This window comes from Cyprinus carpio, chromosome B21, assembly GCF_018340385.1.
Source record: "Cyprinus carpio isolate SPL01 chromosome B21, ASM1834038v1, whole genome shotgun sequence".
Classification (NCBI taxonomy): domain Eukaryota; kingdom Metazoa; phylum Chordata; class Actinopteri; order Cypriniformes; family Cyprinidae; genus Cyprinus; species Cyprinus carpio.
The window spans coordinates 15711078-15738124 of NC_056617.1; the positions used below are offsets into that span (position 1 = coordinate 15711078).

At 35.7% G+C, this 27047-nt stretch overlaps 2 protein-coding genes across 2 annotated transcripts in view; one reads left to right on the top strand and one right to left on the bottom strand.

The window, feature by feature from the left end:
- Positions 1-14789, bottom strand: part of LOC109073004 (serine/threonine-protein phosphatase 2A 55 kDa regulatory subunit B beta isoform) — a 55486-nt gene extending 40697 nt beyond the window's left edge. The window contains exon 1 of the mRNA XM_042748082.1: positions 14711-14789. Coding sequence (XP_042604016.1) covers positions 14711-14789 — 79 coding nt within the window. The remainder of the gene's footprint in view (positions 1-14710) is intronic.
- An 11169-nt stretch (positions 14790-25958) lies between these two features.
- Positions 25959-27047, top strand: part of LOC109045315 (prenylcysteine oxidase-like) — a 7541-nt gene continuing 6452 nt past the window's right edge. The window contains exons 1-3 of the mRNA XM_019063177.2: positions 25959-26304; positions 26397-26603; positions 26796-26970. Coding sequence (XP_018918722.1) covers positions 26211-26304; positions 26397-26603; positions 26796-26970 — 476 coding nt within the window. The 5' untranslated portion in view covers positions 25959-26210. The remainder of the gene's footprint in view (positions 26305-26396; positions 26604-26795; positions 26971-27047) is intronic.

Below are 27047 nucleotides of genomic sequence, written 5' to 3' on the forward strand. Positions count from 1 at the left end.
TATCCCTTTTAATGTTGAAGATTTTCACTTTTTATGCAATTATGAAGAAGAAAGATTAACCAGACAGACACACTCTCACATTTTATGAACTGATAAGTGAGGTACTGATGCCAGACATCCACCCCCACCACATGCAGACACAGTTTCACGATAGAGCTGGCAGACTGCTGCTGGTTTGGTGTGTGTCCTGAATGGAGGAGTGTTAATTAAAGCAGGAACACTATTGATCTGACCCTCCTCCAACCTCCCCCCACCTGCTTCCTGCACCCTCATAATGTGTGTGCATGTGTAAGATGGAAAATGAGAAATGACCGGCAAACAAAATTTGACAGTGTTAAGTAGGAGTGGAAATCAGCTGAGACCCAGTGATACAATATTACCTTGATATTTGGGTCACTATATGATAATAACACGATGCTTTATGCAGTGCACAGTAATAAATACTCATAGCTTATTTATTTTTTCTGTAAGACTGTAATAAACTGTATTGTGTCAGAAGATATTCAGAAAGTCACAGCTGTAAAAATACAAGAAACACTGCAAAAACAAAAAGGAAAATTAATAAAGAAAACTTCAAAATAAAAAAAAGAAACAAAAACAGAGACCAAAAAAAATAAAAAAAGAAAATAAAAAACCAAGTACAAAACATTTGAAGCAAGAGAATAGAAATGGATGTACCAATGACTGGGTGAGCATGGCTTTAAAGATGCACCCTTTTTATACCAATTAAACAAAGTTATACTCAAAGAAATATTATTAAAATTTTCACTCAGATGAAGTCTTGCAGAAAAAGATGTGTTAAAAACTGTGTTGCCATGTTGAGATTTCATGACCAATCCTACCTACCTACACTAACAATAACTTTTTTTTCAATGAGTCAATGAGGTCCAATGTTGTTTGGCTCCAAATGATTTTCCAAATATCTTTTTTTGTGTTCCGCAGAAGAAATAAATGCATACAAGTTTGAAACCACATGAGGGTAAGTAAAAGATAACAGCATTCTCAGTTTTAGGTGGACTATCCCTTTAAGATGCATTTTAAACATAAGCAAAAATAAATCGAAAACACAAACAAACTCCAAATCATCACAAAAACCACAATATACATGCTAGTACAGACACAACATAACAACATACTACATCCACACCACTAGGTGTCAGTGAAAGGCAGTGAAACAGTTGATTTAGCCACTGACTTCCATAGTACAGAAAAAAATAATAATAATAATATGGAAGTTAATTTGTGTTCAGCAGAAAAAAGATAATCATACAAGTTTGGAAGAACTTGAGATTGAGTAAACTATGACAGGATTTTCATTTTTGGTTGAACTATCCCTTCAAGATTGTTTCTGCTCTGAATACGAAATTTCTTTAACAACTGCGATGCCTGCAACAAATTTATTTCTCATGCAAATGAATCAATGCAAATAGTAAGCATCAAAAGTGTACAGTAAGCATTTGAAACTGATTGTGAACAGCAAAAGTCAACTGCAGTTGAGTCAGCAGCATCAGGAAAAAAAAAAATTCATTAAGGTCACATTTGTACATATGGGGACTGACAATTTTGAGAAGGAAGGACAAACACAAAGGATGACCTGCCCTTATCCAACCTACATAGCTAACCCCTCAACCGTATGTCCCAGATATACCCGCTGTCAATATGTTCTGTTCCACCACAGACGTCACTGACACAAATTGATTGGACAGATTTTTAGTTATTCAGACTCATGCAGACTGTGACAAATCAATAGTCACACTTGCCGAGTTTGCAAGCAACTACGTCAATAGCGCTAGCCTTATTCTTACACTTAAAACAACTAAAAACAGCATGAATAAGACAGATTTCTTGTTTCCCAACTGTACACAAAGAACAGATATCATGTTCTGGTTTGCCAGAAAGCTGCTAATTCAGAACCATATAGCGCAATATGTGGTCACAACACTGCTCACACCGGCACAAATGTTTGGAACGAAAACTTGGCCCAATTTATGTATGCGATTTATAGGTTCAAACCAATGAGAATACTTTTTTGTGTGCGCAAGGATGCATGTGGTGCTGCTAATGCAGGGGTCATTATTTTTGTTTTCTTTGCGCACAAAACGTATTTTTATAACGTCATAAAATTACGGCTGAACCTCTGATGTCACATGGACTATTTTATCGATGTCCCTACTACCTTTCCGGGCCTTCAACATGTCAGTTGCATTGCTGTCGACGCAGGGTCAGAAAGCTCTCAGATTTCATCAAAAATATCTTAGTTCTGAAGATGAACAAAGGTCTTAACATAACAAGAGGGTGAGTAATTAATGACAGAATTTTCATTTTTGGGTGAACTATCCCTTTAATCACTTTTATCCAATGCGGCTCACAGTGCATTCAAGGTATCAACCCCTGTGCTCTACCAGTTGAGCTACAGGAACAGGTCTTTTGAATGAAATTGAATCAGACGGCCTTCCTGCCAACCAGCAATGCCATATGGTCTCCTCTCCGCTGAGCCATTGCTCCTAAATGCTGACCTGTTGTCCATAACATCAGTCATGCTTTGCATAGGGAAGGCTTTTCTGTGAATCAGGCAGACGGCTCGTAGCGGGAAACTCCGCTCCCCTACCGGTCCCACTGTGTCTGTGCCAGTGTAACCATGACGATGAGGACACACGTCTCTCCATCATTAAACATTCATAGGAGTGTATAAAATCTTCTATATTCATTAGTTTGATCAGAGTCCTTAACCCTGTAAAGCCTGAAAAATGAAATAATAGGCAGAAACTAATCCAAACTGTCTACTAAAATTACATTTATACATCAGCCTTTTATGGTAACTTAATATTAACATAATATTAAAACGTTTATTCAGCAAAGTGACAGCGAAAGCATTGCTAGAAAAAAATTCTAATTCTAAATGCTGTTCTTTTGAACTTTCTGTTCATCAAATATTAAGCAGCACAACTGTTTTCAACAGTGATAATAACAATGTTTTGCTGAGAACCAAATCAGCATATTAGAATGATTTCTACATAGAAATAAATGATAAATCTTACATCAATACAGAAAACATTTATTTTTGGCTTTGCCAACATAGAAATTTATTTCACATGAGTCATCATAATACATTATCAAAAATCACATAAAGAAATAATAAAATAAACATAATTCACAAATAGACATCAAAAAAGACAGTTTGCACACACACACACACACACACACACAAAGAATATTTTAAAAATAAACAGTTTCTCACACACACACACACAAATTATATATATGTCACACAGTCACACACATTGCACACACATGCACACATAATGCACACACACACACACACACACACACACACACACACAAAGAATATTCAGCATTTACTCACCCTCATGTTCCAAATCCATGACTTTATTTCTTGACTGGAAAACATAAAATTCCATTCAACCTGTTCACATCCACTTTTATTGTATGAGAAAGAGTCATTCAGACATTTCCCTAAACATCTTCCTTTCTATTCCACAAATAAAGAAAGAAAATGTTTCAAGTGAATTATTCCTTTAAAAAGAAAAAGTGACCTTTACAATCTTTAGGTCTGGATGTTTGAGGGCAATCCTCTCAAGGGTTATGACCATACACCATGAATGTGTGAATGGATGACTGGGAATAGCTCAGCTGACAGCTACATTTTGGGCTGAGCTGATAGCATTGCTTCAGCGGGCTCTGTTCAGGTTTTGTCATTTAGTAGGAATAACAATGACCATATGTGCTGTGAGATACAGAAGAAAGGATGCCACATACACAATGAACATGAGCACACACACAGACGCACACCGTCTCATTCACATCTTCTGGAGTGTCACAGATCTGGCAGTCCAAATGTTTATTCAGGCCTAAAATGAGGAGAGTACAGGACAGAGGAAGTGATGCGGAAACAAAACCACCTGGCTTCACACACTGCTGTCCATCACGCTGGCAGCCTGCTCAACAATTACAACACTTTTCAACTAGCGCCCCCCTCTGGCCAACTTTAAACAGTACAGTTGTTTATGGATATGTTGCACAGGCTGATTATATCATGGGCAAACTAATGATATTTACTGATATTACTGTGAGATTTACTGATTTCCATCTATCTAGCAATGTCGTTTTAATGTGTTGCCATAAATGGCTCACTTCCAGACAATGTTTTCATGGCAGAGCTGAGCAGGAAATGAGCATCTGAAATGAGCCAGTGAGGCGGCCTACTGCTGTGAGGTTCAGTTACTGATGGACCTCGCCTCATCTCAGAATACAGTAACAGACCAGTTAGAACCACAAAAAAGTTGTATCTTTAGCATCAGATTTCAGATATATTCTGGTGTTCAGAGATACAAAACACACATGCATGGATGGATGGATGGATGATAGATGGATGGATGATGTTTGTAAGAAGTTGGAGTTGGTAAGTAAATTCCATTCGTTCAGACAGTTAATCGATTCAAAGTGGGTTATTTTTAATAAAAATGTAAATGTATTGTTATAATGATGCACTTACTTGAGAATCATTAAATGTTGTTGTCACATGGTACAGTATCATTCAAAAGAAAAAAAATATTTCTAATAAATGCTTTTAAACTTTCTAATCATTGAAAACAACTAGAAATGTTTCTTAAGCACCAAATAAGCATATTTCAATGTTGACACTGAAGATTTAAGTATAATGATGCTGAAAATTCTGCTTTGCATCCCAGGAATAAACTACATTTTACAATATATTATAGTAGTAGTAAACAGCTTTTTGAAATTGTAATAATATGTTTACATTTTCACTGCATTTTTAATCAAATTAATACAGCCTTGGTGAACATAAAATACTTTTTTCAAAAACAGTAAAATATCTTACAGAATACAAACGATTTGTAGTATATTTTATTTAAAAAAATTATAGATTAATATAGATTAATATCGATGATTATTGATATATTGTTACATATAAATCAATATGGTTAAATATAATTAAAGGTAAATATGAATACATTCAAAAATAAAAACAATTAAAATAGCATGAAAAACATGATTTGATTATGATTAACTACAGGATTTAAGCATGAAACTAAAGAGAACATATAGCTTGCAATAAATAAATGCATTAGTTACACTGTCATCTGCATAAAAAAAAAAGAAAAATTCCAGGGAATGTGTGAACTGATAAAATGTCCACCTTTGATCTAATCTAAGCTCCTTTGGATAAAGCTTTAGTATGTCAAATGTAAATGTGAAAGATCCGATTCCACAGTCCACAGATCTGAAGCAAGTATATAAGACACAGAGACTGGGATCAGTCACAAGAAATTGCATGAAGGTAACTTGTATGGCACATTTATTCTTAGACACACTAAATGCCACCTCCCTACAGGAGACACAATTATGCTCACAGCAAGAAACAATGACAGACTAAAGGAGCCCATATATAATGATTATGTGCATACTTATGTTCAGATGTGAGACAGAAGCCAAGTGCTGCTTTCTTTATGGAGTTTAGCAAATGCATTGCCTGTAACAATGTTCTGTACATTGCCCTTACATTCACTGAAGCACTGAAGTTGGCTTTGTGGCATAAAACACAAGAGCAGCCTTTATGTGTCTACTGCTCAAGAAATTTTGTAATGCTGTATTTATAAGGAGAACAAAACCACACTGTCCTAACTGAATCTTAATAAACATTCAGTGTTGGGGGCTTTTAAAAAACATGGCGTAAATTATTTTTGATATAATTAAGTTTTAATTCTGAATATGTTTGATCAGTTAGGAATTTTTGTCAAAATATTCTGTTCAGTTCTGGTCTAGTTTTCATGAACTATTAGTTTGCCCTTGTCTTCCTGTGTTTTCGACACCAGTTTGTTTCCTTAGTTACCAATAAGTTAACTGATTATTCTCACCTGTGCCTTGTTTTAGTCCCTCATTATCATTTTTATTTAATGCTTCCTGTTTCTTTTGTTCATTGTCCAGTTTCCAGTAGCATGTTTGATGTAAAGCTGTTGCATAGTTGTTTTCATTAATAAACTTCCACTGCTGTATTTAGATCTGCCTTCTCTCCTCCACCCTGCCCTGTCCTAACAAACTTTTCACACTCTCAATAGTTTATTTGAATTTAAATGACATTTTAAGCTTTGTTGGAACAAAATGATACTGTAGTATGTTATGTATCCTAAACACAAAGAATTATTTATTTTCACACCTGTATAATTTAACAAAAAAAAAAAAACAGCTTTTTGGGAAATATTCTGTTCACAAGTAATATTTACCTTGCTTTTTCTTTGTTTTTTATGCATTTCTCAAATTTAATCTCAGGCTCTTTACTGATACACCTGTCTCCTTGGTTTGCGCTATTTTGTTTGTTTGTTTGTTTTTAACTTACCATAGTTTTAAAAGTAATGTTTCTTATTATGATGGAGTTTAATAGAAAACAAAGAATTGGCAAGTAACACGTTCAATTAATCACAAAATTCTGAAGTAGAGATATGGAAATAGTATTTTCTTGTAAAATGTACTCCAGTAATCCAACTTAAAAACATTTTGACAGTCTATATTATAATAATAATAATTTGGACAAGGACAGCATAACTAGCTTGCAAAAATTCTTCAAAATTATTCTAAACCTTCACTCTAAAATGTAAACATTTTTTTTTTTTACTGGCATCTTCAGTTCCATAAAGAACTTTTAATATGGAATCTTTCCATTCCATTCTTTATAGTGGAAAAAGGTTCTTTAGACTTAAAACAAAATAAAAATACGTAAATTTTCTTCACACTAAGAATTTTTTTTTCTTTTAAGACCTGTTCACAGAAAAGGTTCTTTGGGGAATCAAAAATGTTTCTTCTTTTTGAACTTTCATTTTTAAGAGTGTTGTTGTAACATAATACAGCAATTTCCTTGATGAACTATACAATCATTTATAGCCACTTCCTCATGCCAGCCAGATGTATATCTAAATGCAGGCCAAATCTCTTGATTTACTCCTGCCAATTTCTCTTGACCCACATTTACACCACTGTCTCAGCTGTTTTCTCAACAGTGTCATTTTTATATAAATCCTTTATATTAGGATGCACAGATACTGAGTGGAACTGTTGGAATGGCACAATGGTGTCAGACTACACAGCTGTGCGAGTAGCGTGCATCATGTAACATGTGCGTGGCATAACTTCACTGCAAGCATGCTCAATCAAAATGAGACTTTAGGTCTCTGTTTATATGAAACCCCCTTGAAAAGTCTGCCTCAACAGCATCCTTTGGGGACCAAAACAAGATGAGCACTGCTGACTGTCTTCTACCATCATTGATGACTGCAGTCAAACCTCTCAAAGCGTGCAGAAACATTAGAGCCAATGGGACTGTCTAGACTGTTCTGCTTTCACTGTGCCACTGAAAGTCCCATGAGGCCAAGATGGCTTTGCTTACAGATACTGATAACTTCACAAAAGCACCTTGACTAGTGGAATCAAGGCACTGGAGAAGGGGTCGACCGATTATCGGTGCCGATATAAAGCATTTTTATGGTTATCTGTATCGCTCATTTTCAAAACCTATATGCAGATAAAATCATTTTAAAGTATTTAAGGAAAGCTTTTGTCAGAGCCCTTGTTATTCTTAATTTTGACATTAATTTTCATTTTTACACCAGACATACATATCGGTTCAAAATAATAATCAGTGTCGCCATTGGCCCTGAAAAACACATATCGGTCAACCCCTACACTGGAGCTCCAGAATCCTGTTCCGAAGCTTCACACAGCGTGCCACATCCTTGAATGCAACTTATTTGTTATTTTAAAATAAAACTGCTACTAATCTCCAATTGGATTGAAATGAGGTACATATAAATAGCAGGAAACCAGATTCCTGGCCACAAGTCAGTGTGGTTCTTTGGTAAGTTGCAAGGATCACTGTCGAGTCCAGCTGCTTTTAATTTACGCAGATAATCATTTGGTTTACTCCCGTTTTTGCACTTTCCCCTACTAAAAATGTTCGGATGTTTTAATCAAATGGAGTAAACTTAACTTTTAGTGGATGTAATGTAGAATGAATAGTTCATCACATTAACTAAGCATATGTTCCACTATTCTATAAAATGTTTTTGCCTGAAATGTGTGCTTGGCTTGATTTACTGGCACACTAAAGCTGAATATATAAATCATGTTTTTTTAAAGCATGAAATACTTTTGTACATTAATGTATTTGCTGATTCACTGACTGTGCATTAAAGACAAGTATGTTTGGAATAAGATGCTTCTTGAATTTATCATATTTGCATGGCATCAACTTTGGAACAAGCAAAACAATCATACATAAAATATATAAAACCACTTCAGTAAAAGTTAAATTTCCATTGTGTTATGAAATATGAATTACTTAATGATGTTTTTTCTTTGTACTTTTGTCTCACCTCTGCCTCTTTCCCTCTCAAAGCCAGCATTGACACAAAGGGCTTATAAAGTAATAAAGGATCTACTTGTGAAAAGTTCAATGTTCCTCATACACCACCTGAGGGAAATGTGTTTCTGTATTAAATAACCCATCTGTTCTATTACAGCTCAGCTGAATCAAGAGTTCACATAATGACAGTTCTTTTGCTATAACCTGGTTACCGTGACATGTACTGCACACACTGGGTCAAATTATTGAGTACCATTGTATATGGTCAAAACTACAATTTACACCACCCAGGATACCTTTTATAACCCAGTAGCAATGAGATAAAAGCCTTTCAGAACAGTAGCAGCCACACAACAGTTACTTACAAAACCGGCATGGGCCAAGCACCAATTTTCTTCATAATGATGTTTTTTTAAAAAAATGTACTATCTTTCCATATTTCCCAAACCCAAAAAACATTAATACCTTTTCTGTGATGAGTAAAAATAAAACTCTCTTATGCTCTTCGTAAAAGCTCCATGATATGATCAACATCGCATGTGTCTCAGAAATACGTTTCTGTTCCTGTGCTGTAAACTTCCAAAATCAAGACTTGCACAGCATGGTCTCAGCCATTCAGCAGCTCAAACAGTAGCTGTCAAAGATGTCCCTTAATGAACACATACACACACACAATTGGTCCCAGATTTCTCTGACAGATCCAGGGAAGAGAGCATCTGTGTGTGATTGATTCTAATACTCCAGAATAGAAAGTGGGATGAGGCAGAAATGAAACGAGATGTCAGGATTTATGAAAGGAAAAAGAGCAGCTGAATTTGACAAAAGGCACTGGAAACAACATCAAGAGGTAAACAAGTCTGATGTGTACCATGATTCATCATTTGTGATCCAGGTTGTGCCCACATAATGTTTCTCCTGCGTTCGAAGTCTATACCAGTTACCTGCTTCCAAGTCCTACTATGAGATCAATGATGCTTTTCAGCCCCTATACTTCACTGTCACTATCTCACATACTGTCTAAAACTTCCACACTACTTCTGCTGGTTCTCCTCTTTGTTCATACTCTTTAACACAAGCTCAATTTCACACATAATTGGGCTACAAAATGTCAGAATGCAATTCATGAACACTTAAAACTTCAAACTATTTAATCTTGCTGCCATAACAGCCCTTGCAGTCTCAGAATGGTTTTATTATTTCAGAATTACTGGACATGACTAGAACTCTGTATAATAAGTAAATGACTAATAGAAGAGATCATGAACAATCACAACAAGAGCAAAACATCAGTAAAAGCAGCTAAACAGACACAGCAATTTGCATAATTTATTCATGCCACGCTGCGTGCTGAATGGCATATATAAAAATTAACATTAAGAGTGTTAAAGGTATAGTTCACCCAAAAACTCAAAAGTTTTTCTACATTTTATGAAAAAAACAGTTTTGGTTACCAAAGGCTAAGTGTGTGCATTATTGACATAAAACAATATCTCTATATTTTTGGAGGATTTTTTCTGAGTGTGTTTTTGTGCTAAGCACTTGACTGACTTGCCTGCTATAGATAAATAAATATGCCACTAAAACTGACAGTAGGTGGCAGCAAGTGTCTGTCTTGATGGGTGATTCACTGAATCGTTCATTCAAATAATTCTTTCAAAACAACTGATTCATTTACATACCAAAGCAAGCAACTGTCTTTATGGCCCTGTCCCAAATAGCACACAATGTGCCCTAGAGGCACAATTCTGCCAAGTGGCCGAGACCACATTGAGATGAGCTCCACAGCAGACCTCCACCCGACGGTCAAAGCAACATTACATCACAAAAGTTTTGCCTTAGAGGAAGACCGCGAGGGTTAAGAGTGCGATTTGAGACAGGGTCAAAGAATGGATCATTGAATCATTGACTTCAGGAATGAAACATTGCTGTGTCACTCCAAGACACAAAAAAATGTTCTGGTCCAGGCTTATTTAGAACTATTTTTGTAGGAAATATATATATTATTGTACCTGAGGTTTGTTAATTCCAAAGTTGTGAAGAACACATGTTGGGTATGTAAAACATGACTGCATACAAAGCATTCACAACTGGCCAATCATGCATGCTGCTCTCTTTCCTCGTTTCTTTCCTGTGCTTTAGTTGCTGACATCGCTAAAGCGTGTCCTAGTACCAGAGTTAGTTCAATTTGTCCTATCTGATTTCTTTAACCCATTCTCCCTTACATCCCTGCACTCCAGTTACATTCACTCCTTAACACATTTAAGGCCAAACATGAAAATGTTAAGATGCTCCAATTGAACAGCAAGACTGTGATATGCTCAGTAAACACAAGTGTTATTCCAGGCATCTGTGATCAGCAATTACAGGTAAAATGTGTACACTACAAATTTACCCTAGGCTGAATCAATGCAATAACATCTCCTTTGCTTCTACACATGAAATGTAGGATGCTTTGTGACCACTGTGTGATGGTATCTTTTATACAGAGCAACTGACTGTGCCCTTACTAAACACATTCCCAAACCCTAACCATTAACTACCCCTGAAACAGATGGAAATAATAAGCTGATAATGGTGTTCGAGCCTCAACACCATATCTACCATCTGACTGATAAAAATATTGTTTTAGAACCAAAGAGATCCAGGAACAAATCCTACTTGACTACTCACTCTCTTGCATTATTCTGTGAACATATCAGCTAAACCAGCAAGAAACAGCAGTAAAGAAGTGGTCGATCAACCTTTACATTTACATAAGGAGTTGTTTATATACAAGAGGTGAACAAAGCAACAAAAAAGAATAAGGGCCTTGATACTTACCCCATGCGAAACTGAAGAACAAACTGGTATGTACAACATTATATCAGCAAAATTAGGCCAATACGAAGTTCATTTGGAGTTTTTTCAGCTCTAAACAAAGCATGGCATTTAATGAAAAGCTGCAGAGCACATAGAAATATCGTTGCTATGATCGAACTGCTGTTTTCTCACCACTGTCATTTTTGTTGTGTTTATTTTGTTGAGAGGAAAGAGCACAGCTCCTTTGTACGCACACTGAATTTGTTTTGCACAAATCAGTTATTCCAGAAGTCGGCAACACTTGCCCAGGGCATTATTTTACAGAAAACAAAACTAAAGATGGAACAACAACAAAAAAACAAAGACTGCAACAACAACAGGTGCCTACATTGAAAAAATATTACATAAATCCACCTATTTCAACTTAAAAAGTTGTTGCTCCAGTTTTCAAGCATAATCAACTTGCTTGCACACGTCATTTCAATTTCTATTACATTTAAGCAACTTAAAAAATTAAGTTGAATTTAATATATCATTTTAAAAACTTATATTGATGAGTTAATGAACAAAGAAAAAGTTGCCACGACTTACTGATCATATAATTTTTTTTGTGTTTTCTCTAGTCATGTAGCACTGATTTCAAAAATGGTCTTTCTACTGCACAGTGGTGTTGTCAAAAATAAATATTTGAAATGGTTTCAATTTTCAGTTTCCATTATATTGATACACTGATACCACAACTGCTTTCATGTTCCAGCTTCTTTCAGACAGAGTGCTGAGACACACCACAGTGAGTGTATTTTCATTTAGTAATTTAATCTGTTGTGCTGCATTTTTTCAGAACAAAGAGCAGGACTGTGTTCTTACACACAAACAGCTCCAGTTTTTTACTGTCAGAGTGATTCCGGGTCCCCGAGAATGTGGAAAACTCAGGTAAATTCGAATTGGAAATGAGCATCCCTATGCCCTATACTCGCTCAGAACGGCAGAGCCCTTGAAGTGGTGACTTTGGAGGGAGGAGGGCACTTGTGTGTCAAAATGAAGCAGTCTGGAATGCACTTGGTGAAGAGAGCAATGAAAGGCAACTTAATTTCCTCATTATCTTCACCTGGAATGTTACCTTGACAACTCTTGACAACAGGAATATCTTATTACTGCTGTTAATGTGTTGTAAATGGATATACATTTTAAAATGAAGTTTTTAAAATATGATTTGTGTGTGTGTGTGTGTGTGTGTGTGTGTGTGTGTGTGTCCTCTCTGCTCTTAACTTTATAAAACTTGCCTTTTGTCTATTGTTTGAACCCTGCATTTACCTAATGTATATACTATTTAGTGCTGTCAAATGATTAATCGCATCCAAAATAAAAGTTTTTGTTGTGTACTGTATATTATAAATATACACAGTAAACACACATGTATTGTGTGAACAAAAAATTTTTTTTGGATGCGAATAATCACGATTAATCATTTGACAGCACTAATACTATTAAATACATTTCTTCATTGTATTGTAATTAATGCATTTATTTATTTTCACCCATCTTCATAGCACACACACAAACTACCTTTACTCGTAGTATTGCAGTCCAGCATGTGAGCAGCAAAAGTATTTGAATTTTGACATTTACATGGATTTATTTATTTCTAATTAAGCAAAGTACAATGTAGCCTTATACTGTAAAAATCCCCAATGGAGCTCACAAGCTTGTCTCACAAAAGGAAACTCCCTGGCACCAGAATGGACTTCAAAACAGAAACAGAAACTGGTAATAGGACTGCATAAGACAGTATTGTAATACATCATTGCCAGCAAGGGGACTGTAACCTTTTAAGATCCAATCGATCTGGCTTGAGCAGCAGACACAAATGGAGACAGTAAGAGATGAAAGCACAGAACCATGCATGAAGACAGACAGTCAACGGAAATCTTTCACAAAACTCTGAGAACCACATGATAACCCAGTGTTTGCATCCTCCCGATAAAAGAGGAATCAAAGGAAAATGAAAGAAAGCGAGTGGATAGATGAGTATGTGTAGCTGCAGGTGTTGTATGGTATTACATGTTCAATATGTTGGCTACAGGAGGAGGGTACTGGAGATTTGTAATGAAATATCTCTTTCCTGGCAGAAACTCAAGACTTACTTTTACAGGGCCCTATAGAAATATCTTTATCTATTAGTAGCTCTAGCAATGCACAGCAATGTATTTTCCCTTTAGGTTCATTCAGTCCTATATATAGCTAAGACAAGAGGTATGAAGGTAATATAAGCCATTTTGTGCTTCTATACTGTTACTGTTTATGCATAAGATGATGTTGGATTATATATAAGCAGATTAAATGTATGTATAAAATACAAAAATACCTGTTATACAGTATAACGCCCCTCTGGATAAAAGTATCTGTTAAATGATTTAAATGTAAATGTAATTAAGAACAACATCTAGTTTAAAGCTGTTTTGGATGCCAACAAAAAAAAGGTATGTTTCAATTGGGTTCTCATAATGTCTGTACATAACTTTGTACCTCATATTTCCATATATGAGTTGACTGACAGAACTGAATGCAGGAGACTGGAGACATGCAAGGAAGACATTCTGCTGCCTATAACAGTTTTAGATTAGTGAATTCAGTGTGTTAATATTTGTCATCTGCTGTATTTATTCAAAACAGAAGCCCTAGAGTGTGATGTCATATTGTGATGTTTTTAACTCTCTGGAGTAAATGTGAGATGTAAAACTGCTAAATTTCTACACTGATTCGCCATATTCCATATTAAATATAGTTCTGAAACCTATTCAGTTTAGATGTTAACCCTATTTATCATATTTGTCACATGAAGACCTCTAAATAATGAACATGATCAAAACTTTGCTGAAAAGCCTGTAGTACACATCTCCTACACTGTCATCTGATTGATAGTTCATACTTTTAAAAGGCCTTTAAGGTCTAAAAATGTACATCTTCAGGTTGTGGTATGGCTTTTTTGCTGTGATTTTTTTTTTTTACATCTGTTTTATAAAGTAAAGGTAAACATAATTGTTAAACTGTTAGTTATGCTCAAGATGAACATTTATTTGATTGAATAAGCTTATTTCATTACACAGCAGTTTTAGAAATGTCATGTACAGTACAGTATATCAAATATGATAGACTTTTAAGGAAAGTTTTTTTCTCAAACATCGTTGTATTGCCTTGTGTTATAGCCTATGTTGTTATATGCATATATACAACTGATATTTATATACAGTAGTCTGAAACATATATGAATAGAGTAAAACTACAACAGAGTTACCACAAATTTAGTACTTGCAGCATGTTTCAAAATCTACACAACGCTATGGGGCATCATATATTTAGACGCGAACGTGCCTATGATGCCCCAGAATTTTGTTTTAGGTAGATGAAATGTCGAAATGTTTTCACAGCCCGCGTTTCAAACGCAATACGATTCAACAACACCAACAAACATCTGGTTCTGGCTCTTGCATCGTCTCCACTCTCTCTCTCACTCACCCTCAGTGTGACAGCTGGACGAGAGGAGGCTGCTCGGCGGTCTGAAGATGTAAGGCAGGTACCGGGAGAAGCATTTCATCTTACTACATAATTTACTCTATAATCTCACCGACAAACTAACAAACACAATAAGAAACTATCACACGCCAATAACCCACGCTCATTATTTCGGTTTTTCGTCTCTGTCGGATAGGGGACATCTGTGTTGCTCCCGTCGCTCGCTGGAGGATGGCTTGTTTTGCCCCAGTCTGGAGGTTGGGAGGGGTGTTTGCTGAGAGAAGCTCCTGCGTCTGTCCGCCTACTGGCCGACTTCGAATTTAGCGCGTCATCCTGGAGAAAGACTCCGAGGAGCCGAGGTCAAGCCTACTGCTGTGTGTTGTTGGCTATATTTTGTTTTTTTCCGTGTTTTTATGTCCTTGCCTATTGGAAACCGACATCTTAAACCGTAACTTGTGTGTTAAGTGAATTTTAAATAATTTCATTATTTTGTTAAAAGCGAATTGTTCGGTTCTTATTTAGAATACGAGTTGGAATTGTATTTATTTATTGATTGTTGGGGGAGCGGGGCACAACCTTACACTTTTCAACTTGCTCAGTTTGAGTAAATCCACATAGGATTCAGAGTATATATATTTTTTTATCCACAGTGATTTCACACTTGTCTAGTACAGATATGTCGCTTTGTTTCATAATTCCAGCGTATGCTTTATTTACCCTCAAAAAATGGAAGTGAAATGTGACAACATGCCCCGTAGGTGTGGTACATTGTAACATCTGATGGGCACATTATAACATGACAATATGACAGCTTAAAATGTTGTCTGATCTAAAAAAAAAAAAAAAAAGAAAAAAATTATATATATATATATATATAAGACAAACTAAAATATTTTGTCAATAAGATAAAATTATTAACTTTTTCAAATAAAATAATTTTGCATTTTTAAGGATTAAAAATAATCTAATTTTGAACACATTGCAACCTTACTTGGGACGGCCCACATACACGAGCCAAAATGCTTTACAATTCTTGAAATAATAATTTCTGAACATTCAACACTGACTGTCAGTCTTCATTCACCTGTGGTTTCTTTGAGTTCTTCGTATTTCTAAAGTGTATTCAAGTAAATAGTGTAAATTATATCACTAATGTCATAGAACAGCATAGATATTGTAAATATTGTTATGCTAGAAATATTGAAACCATGTGTGTTACAACTAACCCTTTCTGCCCTGCAAGTTGCCAACAAACAGAAGTTTAGAATGAAGTGAGAATTGTTAACCATCATTCATTAAGTGCATCTCTAAACAATGTGTAGGTGTAGTTTACTCCCTGAATAAATCAGTTAGTGCACTTCAAATACCCGGATGATGCACTTAGGCCTTGTACCAAATGGTAGGCCTACGTCCCTGTCCCAAACGCCACCCTAAACCCTTGCGGCCTTCCTCTGAGTCCGCACTTTTGTGACATAATGCGCATTGAAGGCACGTAGCAGCTGCAAAGGGGCGTTCGCGAGCACCCTTCTGAAAGCTAAAATGACGAATGGGACACCCTACATGGACTTAATGGACGAGAGCTTTGCACACAGTTTCCATCTTAAGTCCTCAAAACTAAAAGTGCACATGAAGTGTGGAATGTTGGACACATTTAATGACTCTGATGTTGGATGACAAAATAGCCACATGAAATTCATATGCTAGACAGTAAAGTACACTGTGCATGGTAAAAGTCCATAGAGTATGCTTTTGAACTGATTGAGTGACTTATCGGTACCTGCTGGCAAAAAGATCTCGCAGAAAGTATCAATGAAATCTCGTACTGTCAGAGTGGGCATTGCATTTGTTGAAGGACATAGCCCTACATTTAGTGAAGTCTGTTCAAGTAAGCATGTGTAGTAGAAATAGACCATGTGACCTATGAAAAGTTCAAGCCTTGTGGGATTCAAACCTACAACCTTTCAGTTTTCTACCCACATTCTTACACACAGCACAGTGGACCCAAAATATGCTATATAAATCCATTTATTCACATTAAAAAGACAGCAAGCAAGGTAAACAATTAACAAATAACAACAAGTAACATATTTAAAATGACAGAACAATATAGATAAATAAATGTGAAAATGTATGTGTCAGTTTGTGGTCATCAAATGTTTTTAAGTTAATAAACATGGAAAAACAGAAATAAAAGTTACTCTTCTAGGACACCTGTGTGAAGCTGAGGAGTAAAAAAGACTTGAAGCATAAACTAAAAAAATCACCTTAACACAAATAGTTTGTCATAGGTATAAGCAGCACAAAGTACTTCTCTAGTGTGTACATGTTGTTCATTACTAATACTTATTACTGTACACTGTACAACACTGTAACATACTGTGACCCAAAGTACCGTAATATGTCATATGAATTTTTAACTGCCCACAATCTCTAAATAATTTAGATATTTATACAGCAGCATACTCAAAGCCCAGGCTAACTGGGGCACAAAACTGCACTTACTGTAATACTGTTCTTGTCGATTATTATAAAAAGAGTTCACATTAAGTTGAAGCTGGTTTACACCATTCTCTTGGGTTAAAGGAAGCAAATAGTTCTGTTTATCAGTACGTATTCTGAAAAAAACCTCCCTGTGCGTGTATCTCACAATAGTTCTGTTGCACAAGGGAAATGTAAACATGACCTTTGATGAGGTCATTGCCAGGAAGCAGCGATTCACACTTGTCTTATTTCCTCTTTGGGACAGAATGTAGCATGTGTGTCATGTAAGCCTAGAAATGCAAGCCAAAAATTCACATCTCAGCTGATTGATGGAGACATTTACAGGACAGCATATAGCTGAACTTCCGTGTCTGGTTTCCTTCAGAGTCTCATATGTAATTATGTCTTTTTTTATAGCAGAAGCTTAATCAATAGCGGGTCCCTGGGTATGCGGAAAAGGGGCCATCTGTGCCTCTCATGGATAAGCATATGAAAAGACTAACACTCACAGAGCCAGTTTCTCCCCTCTGCGCTGCCACAACATAATGAGCTGAACACACACATTGATTTTTCCAATGGACACCCACAATGCATTTGTGTGTGTGTGTGTGTGTGTGTGTGTGTGTGTGTGTGTGTGTGAGAGAGAGAGAGAGAGAGAGAGAGAGATAGAGGTTAGGGAGAACATTTCTGAAAATCAGGCAGTTTAACATAGCATCATATCATGGATTTGTTACTTTGTAAATACACTTGACAGATTGTAAATACACAAAGCATTCATTCCTGGCACATGTGTTATATTAGTTGAGATATTAAGAGATTTTTTTGTTTGTTTGTTTTTTACTAATATGTTGAATTAGTTCTTATTTTTTGTTTTATACTTAATTTTAGTCTTTTTTGTCATTTTCAGTCTTTTTAATACATCTATATATATATATATTCTAATATATTTATATATAAATATATATATATATATATATATATATATATATATATATTATAAGAAATGTTTATTTCCATTTAATTTATTTTGTATGTATTAGATGTGGTATATTTAGTATATTTTGTCTTATAGAACAACTGAAATAGTTTTTTCTTTCTCTCCTGTAAAATGTACTCAAAAAATATTGGTTTTATTTGCAACTTCAAAAAAACACTTTTTTATAGTGCACTGTAAAATAAAAAATTTCAAAGTTATAGGCTAAAAAAAATTAAGATTTTTAAAGTGTGTATTAAGATAATATTATTTCATTCTTTCTACTTCAAAAATTCATGTTTGATGCCATTTCTTCATAATTATTTGTGAAATTTACAAGCATTTTCTGAGTTTCACTACCATTTTTATTTACTTATTTCAGTTTAGCTGAAATAAAATAAAAAATCAATTAACGTTTATCGTATTTCAAGTAACATCATTTTTTATGGTTTTAGTTTTAGTTAACTAACCCTGGTATGAGACTGTAAGACGGTGATCTAGGTGTTCTGTTTCAGGCAATTATTGATACAAATTATAACCTAAGCTATAGATTTCTTGAGGATGGCTGTTTAGAAAACTCGCTACCACAGTGCTAATGTGTTTGGGTGGCTGCCAGTACATTTCTATACGCTTTCTATTTGTAGCACGTTGCTATGTGGTTGCTAAAGTGTCCTGGGTGTTTTTTATCACGTTGCTCTGCAGTTGCTAGAGGGTTCTGGCCACTTTTATTGTGCTGTTATGTGGTTGCTAAAGTGCTCAGTTATCGTGTTGTGTTCTGAGTGGATGATTAAAGGCCCAAATCAAAAGAGCCTAATCACTTACTATACAAAAGCAAGTAGCAAAATGAACTACAAGAGTTTAAAGTTGTGATGTAACAGAAATACCGACAGGCCTTTATTTCTATATTGTGACTTATCTGAGTTAAACGGATTATTGAAAAAGAAAAAGGAAAAATGTAGGGTGTTGACTTGGTTCTGCTCCGTTGTTTAGTTTACCCAAAATAAAATAAAAAAATAATAATTATGTAATCTTTTACTCCCCCTTAAACTGTTCCAAATAGAAGAAGATAATCTGAAGAATGCTATGGAATGCCATTGGCTTCGATAGTATGGTAAATAAAAAAAATAACTTAGAATTCAATGGCTACCATCAATCTTTTTGTTACCAACATTCTTATATACATGTATATATATATATATATAATTTTTTTTTTAAAGCAGAAAGAAACTCATACAAGTTTGGGTCAACTTGAGGGTGAGTAAATGATAAAAAAAATATATATATTTTTGGGTGAACTACCCTTTACCTTGATGGAGGCAGGTCTGAATGCGAGCTTGTAGTTGATTCAGCAGAGAGAAATATATGATTTTGAATAAAAGTTACAAGGTCAAAAAGAAAAAAAAAAGAAAAAAAAAGAAAGAAACTTGAATGAATCATTCACAGCATGCATTTACAATAGAAAAGGGATTACTAAGAATATTGACATCATTTACAAGAACGCTGTAAACAACAAAAGACACTGAAGTTTTTTTTTTTTTTGTAGTTTATTCATTTTTAAAATTACTATTTTGATTAAAAATCCCTTATTTATTTTTTAATATTTAATCATAAATATATTATTTTTAGTCCTTGACGATATAGGACATTTGGAGGTTTTATTTTAAGGATGCCGAGAACTAAGTGTGATTTAACAACTTTGCCATCAGTTAAGAGTATTTAAAAAAAAAGTATATGTTATTTTGGTTATCTTGGTCATCAGCTCTTAAAACAACTTGGTAATAAAATGTAGGAAAATGAGATGAAAATCTGAATTTTGCCGCTGACTGCAAAAAAAATAAAATAAGCTTCAAAGTATTTTAGTGAACCAGTTTTAACGAAGCACTGAAAGTGAATAACGATGTTTGAAAGAACAATGACCTTATTGAAATTTTCACTTATACTGAATAACATAAAAACAAGAAATAAAATAATAAAAAACTAATATTTAATATAACTGTAATTTGTGCTGAAAAACACAAAAAAAAAATAACTTACATACTTAACATAACTAATATTTAATATAACTGTAATTTGTGCTGCAATTTTTTTCATTAAATAATTTAGATTTTTATCATAAGAAAAACACAATTTAATGCTATCGTTCTGACTTGACATCAACAAAATATAAAAATATACAACGGTGTATTTTCACCAAACAAGTTTTTCACTTACAAGTGTGGGCATTTGAATTCCATCAATAAATTATCATACAACACCACAGCAATAGTTTTCTATCAAATTCAAGACATGATTATCCACAACCTGATAGAATCCACTTATACATACTTAATACAAAGTTGATTAATAATTCAGACTAGTAACTAGTACATTATGACTAAAAACAGCGGTCATCTCTAATCTAAAAGAAGAGGACTGGGTTAAAAAAAATATGCATAATAAACTGCATCAGTACCTTCCAGTCCAGTAGCAGGTGTTTGGATTCAGGTCGTAGGTCAGAGCAGATACCGTGAGCATCCAAACTTAAGAACTGAACTCCGTGGGCTGAATATACAACAGACACCCTTGGAATTCAGTTCTCAAAGCCAAGAGCTCCATTCAAATCTACTGTGAATGCATCAAGCAGGTGATTTTATTGACCATAAGCAAAAAAGCTAAACCTAACTTAATGGTACAATGTCAATAAAAATCACCTGACAAAAGTAGATCATTTCTCAGATGTAATAAGGTTAGTGTTATTTAGATGGTAAAATGTGCCACACAACTACTTCGTCTCTCGTGTAGCAGGATTTTTGTCTAGGGTTTCCTCGTTCCTCATCGTGATTCCAGCAATTCTGTGTTTGTTCAAAAAAACATTTTTTTGTCATATTTGTCAAGTTCAGTTCAACTTCCTTGCAAGAATCAAATAAAACAAAGATTCCTATGATAAAGTCATCTCATTTAAATAATGTTTACAGTTAGTTAAAATTTGTTTCTAGATAACTCATGCTGACTTTTATTTCTAGTGTGCGAATGCTATCATTACAGTTTCTCAAAATAATTTCTACTACAAACAAATGTTGTAATATGATTTACATTATTGTTTCGGACTAGTATTATTGTCTTTTCTTAAAGTGGCACACAAGAATACCGTTAAACAATGTAAAAAGTTTAGGGATTGTTTTTGAGGATTAAGAACAGCTTTTTATTTTAAATAGTAATCTTTTGTAACATGATAACAGTCTTTACTAACTTTTCTGATTAATTAATGCATCCTTGCAAAATAACATCAGTGGTATACCCATACAATCAGTTGACTTCTTTCAAAAAACTATAACTTTGAATTATAGTATATATAAAACTATTGAAAAAATATCTCACAATTGCTTCCTATATGCAACATGTCACTAAATTATGTGTTTTACTTCAACATTTATTGGACATAAAAGAACTGGCATCATAAAGTATACATTTGTAAAATTCCTCCAAAACATTTCTACGTTTTTTTTTATCTTAAGTGCATGAAATGCAACGATAATACCTTTTCCATGAAATTACTTTTTTTTTTATGTCTTCAACTCCATTAACTTCTTCAACCCGCATGCGCATCTGTCATTTATCTGCTTTTTATCACTCACCTCTTTTAACCAACCTTTAGTTTTCCCATCTTTTCTCGACAGGTCCACACCATCTGTTGTTGGTGAGTCATTTCGGTACCAGTACCAGATTGAGGATGCTGAATCATGTCTCTCATGCACCTGCAGCGAATGATAAGACACATGCAGAAAGCTCTTCTGCCGCCTACTCGCTCGGCGCATCCCTATATAAACCGATCGATTAGCGCTCTCATTTGCATGGGCGTTTGTTCCACACTACACACATAGTCATGGGAAAGTCCCACTGCTATCCATTTTGCTCAAAGTGCAAAGATAGCCATAATTGCACAACACGCAGCCCATGATACTAGACCCACGTCACACCACCAGCAGCACATGCTGTTGCAATCATGTTTAATGGATAAAGTTGATCGAATAACATTGTTTTTCCATCAATAGGCTGTTATTGCAGACTAGGCTACGTCTAAGCGACGTTGGTGTTGAGAAAACCCCAACCGCCAGTGCAGGAGGAAATGTTGGTTAAGTATTTAATGCACCATTTCCGCTCTGTAAAGTCCGTGGGTTGAGACGGGGAAATCCTAACCCTGTTCGGTTTGCCAATCAAGAGTGCGAGATCTCGTCTTCGCTAACCGTCATATGGCTGTTATTAGACGAACTTTTTTTCACTTTCCTTATACATACGAGAGTCTTTTTCGGCCCAGTTTCCAAGGGTCCCAAAACAATGCCAAATATCAGACCTCCAGCTCTGGAGATCATTCTGGTTTTCGTGCTTTAATGCATTTCCTTGCCCCTACACGAGAATGCCCTGTGCATTGTGTTTTCTTCCGTTTATTTTTCAACAATAACCATTGAATTCTAAAAACATTTCCATTGAAAGTAGGCCGGCCATTTAATGTGTTTCTTTACCGTTACAACAGCACAACATGACAGTAAACGTCCGAAACCATTTTGCACATCCTGGAATGTCCTGGAATGACTTTTCTTTAGTTGTTTTTATAGTATGTTATGACATCAGCCATCATGATTTTTCGGCGTGCTTGCATATCATGTCAGGCCCCATGTTGCGCCACAGAGTTTTCTCTTTCTCCTCACATGACAGAGGAAGTGAGTCAGATTATCACAGGCTGCAGATGACCTGAAGTCACAGGCCACTCATGACGAGAAGACAGTGTATAAATAAACGCTGCCCTTTAAAAGTGCAAACGTGTCAAATCCAACATAAACACTAATGAGGATTAATAGCATAGTTTAGGATGTATAAACTGCCTTGACAGTGTTCACAGTATTCCTGAACAAAGGAGAAAAAAACAGAATGACTTATGGCTTCATAGTTCATGCTGTTCTTTCCTGCTTTGTTCAGGAATATTGTACATATACATACATGAATTGAAGAATTGTGGTTTGTTTCCTATAAATGGTACATGAAATTTAAGAAAAAATTTTAATGGCTGGAATTTGTAGATTTAAAAAAAAAGATCTTTATTTATTGTAGCATTTTAAGTAAATTTTTCAAATGCTGGAAATATATATATATTTGTTTAAATTGTACCCACAGGTCAGTGTTTTTTTTTTTTTTTTTTTTTACTGTTTTTGAAAACTCCATTGTAATCTATTCTAAGTCTACAGGGTATGGCCACATCAATATTTCCTGGACATGTATCAAGTCTGTTCCTGGCACCGGTCATTGTGATTTTCTATGAAAATCCCTTTTAATCTTGAGCATAATCTTTGTTTGGGAAATCAGCAGGAAAAAATAGCCTCTAAGAAACCAGGTGGCTAAAAGGGAATTTCTAATTGACCCAGAATTAACTAACAACTAACACTCTCGTTGATGGCCATCTAACTGGAACACTTTGTTTAAAGGGATAGTTCACCCAAAAATGAAAATTCTGTCATTACTCACCCTCATGTCGTTCCAAACCAGTAAGACCTTCATTCATCTTCGGAACACAATTTAAGATATTTTTGATTAAATCTGAGAGCTTTCAGACCCTCCCATATACAACCAACGATCAAGACACAGAAAAGTACCAAGATGATCGACAAAGTAGTCCACGTGACATCAGTGGTTCAACTGTAATGTTACAACGCTACGAGAATACTTTTTGCGCAAAGAAAACTAAAATAACTACTTTATGCCACATTTTCGTGTCTACTGCGTCACTTGCAGGCGGCGGTGCTGACCCAGATCCGGCATGATGACATTGAACACATACATATGGCGCGACTGGGCCCGAGTGTAAACAAGGCAACATCAACATTCAACGTCATCACGCAGGATCTGGGTCAGCGCTGGCCAGTGTTGCCAAGTCCGTGGTTTTTCCGCAGAATTGGGCTACTTTAACTCTGTTGCTGCGGGTTCTTTTTCATGTCCGTGGGTTAAAGCGACCCCAATAACGTGATAATTGGCCCCTAAAATTATAACTGTAATTAAAATTGACCATATTTACTTTGTTTGCCTAAATTGATCATTTTGTGGTGAACAATTCATCCATGCAAGTCAATCCACAAAAAAAAAAAAAAAAAAAAAAAAAAAAATTGGGCTTCGTAATATTTAATCAAAATCTGAAAATGCCCCTTCCTTCTGCATTGGAGGACCTTCCCTGATGATGTAGGTTTGACGGTTTGGGTGTCTGCTTAGCATCTGTAACCACGCCCCTCCAACTGACAGTAGACAGGCTGCCTGTGTGTTTGCGAGCATTGACAGCGCGTGAAAGGAGAGATGGTGAGGAGGTGCATTTTTGGTTGTGGCACTCACGAAACACTTTTCCCATTCCCTAAAATTCCCTCGTTACAGTCCAGATGGCTCAAATTTTTACATTTCGAGGAAGGAGGGATAACAGAGAGGTCACGGATGTTCTCGAAACTAATTTCTTGATTGAAGGGGACTGCTGGCGGTGTTTCAGGCAGCGAGTAATCCTCAACAACCGATTGTAAACTTGCATTTAGATCTGCCTCCATTTCTGAATAAAACACCTACTTTTCTAGATCCAATCAGGTGCTAGTTGGAAAATAAAGCCACGCCCACTATTTTTCCTCATTATTGAGGAATTCTGTTTCTCTCGGAAATACGTCACAACACTGGAGAAAAGTCGTTTGCAACTTCCGGTTAACGTGGACTTTAACAGGAGAAACCCGCCAAAAAATGTGTATTTTATACCCCGGAACTAAATTTTTATCGGGGGACCCCCTCGAAACGCAATTGGGCTAGTTTTGAGTAGCAATTGGGTGGGTTTTGTTGTGAAAACCTGGCAACCCTAGCACCGGTGCCGCCACGCACTTGTGACATAGTACACTGCTGTGAACGCGCGTCCACAAGAGACGCAGTAGAGATGACGATGTGGAGTTGTGGAATTTTTGTTTTCTTTGCACAAAAAAGTATTCTCGGAGCATCGTAACATCAGTTGAACCACTGATGTAACATGGACTAATTTGTCGATCATCTCGGTACTTTTCTGTGTCTTGATCATTGGTTGTCTATGGGAGGGTCTGAAAGCTCTCAGATTTCATCAAAAATACCTTAAATTGTGTTCCAAAGATGGGTTTGGAAACTAAATAATGACAGAATAATCAATTACAGAATAACCAATCCCTTTAAGCTAACAAAAACAAAAAAATAAAAAAATAAATAAATAAATACATTTCATATAATTTGTTTCAGTAATACATTTCTCTGTTCATTTATATAATTGCATTATTTAACATTTTTATATTTTTGATGTGTCACTTTATTTATATTAATTGAACATAATTTAACTGAACTGTTTAATAAAATTAATTGTTTTCATTTTTAGTTAATTTAATACATTAAAACATACAACATACAAGTTAACTTAAATATATATATTTATTGACTACTATAATAATTAAAAAAAAGCAAGTGAGGTCAATTTTTAATTTTTTTATGTCCTACTGTCCATATTAGTTGTGTCAGGGGAGTCATACGGAAACGCTCTCTAGCTGTCAGTCATATTACTTATTTTTAAATGTCTTGTGTTTTAAATATAGCTCGTGTTATTGATGCCAAGTCGCCGAAATCGCTTTTAACTTACAATAAAAATTACACCTGGCCAGTCGTTCTGAAGAAACCCGTTCCATTATCAGGCTTCATTGCATCCCGGAAGAAAGAAGGTTTCTCCTGCTCCGATTGGTCGAGTGTAAGTTTCAACTGTTCTGATTGGCCAGGAGAGAGTCTCTTTTGCTCTGATTGGTGAAACGCGTGCGCATGCAAGATCGTGCGCTCTTGTTGTCTTACAGTAGCCGAATAGCAAGCCAATATAAACGCAAATAGCTTTTACTCTTCTGTCGAAGCGAACTTGATCTAAATCATCAGTTATTATTATTATTTTTTTTTTCAAGAGTTGAGAAGAACTGCACAAAGTCTCCTGCATCCATTTATCCCGAAAGCGCGGGCATCCTCTGTTCACCGAAGGAGTTTCATTTCTTACACACAAACATGAATCAGTATCTATTTGTTCTTCTTTCTTTTGTGCATGTATTGGCGGATCCGGATTTTGCAAAACTCGATGGTGCCCCGCCTTCTAAAATAGGTAGGCCAAATATGCACAAGAATTATTCTGCAGTAAAAAGGCATTGTAAAGAAAAGAGCCCGTGATAACACAGTCTGGTGTCGTGTTTGCAGCTGTTGTTGGAGCTGGAATCGGAGGAACCGCTACAGCTCACTTCCTAAGGCAACATTTTGGACCGGAAGTGAGAATTGATGTATTTGAGAGAGGGTCAGTCGGGGGTCGTCTGGCTACAGTCACTGTGAACCACCAAGACTACGAGTCCGGCGGATCCATCATTCACTCCCTCAACCTGCACATGCAAGACTTTGTCCAGCAGCTGGGTTAGCTGCGTTCATTCATATTGCTAAAATGTATCATTTAGTAATTACTGACTGAATTAATGCTAGGTATGAGCAAAAATCTTGGCAGAGACTTCTTATATATCTCATATTTAAAGTACGGGGGTTTGTTTTCAAGTCTTTCTGTTTCTTCAGTGCTGTTTGCTGTCTCTCATGTCACCCTCATGTCCTCAGGGCTGAAGTACCGAAAGAGTGTGGCTGGGAAAACAGCAGTGTTCAATGGAGACGAGTTTATTTTGGAGGAGACGGACTGGTACCTGCTGGATCTGTTTCGCTTGTGGTGGCGCTATGGGATCAGCTTCATCCGCCTGCAGATGTGGGTGGAGGAGATCATGGAGAAGTTCATGAGGTGAGGGAAAGGCTGTAGAACCAGTCCATGCATCCTCTTTTCTGAAACGAAGGCTCCACTGCTTCATGCACAGGTTC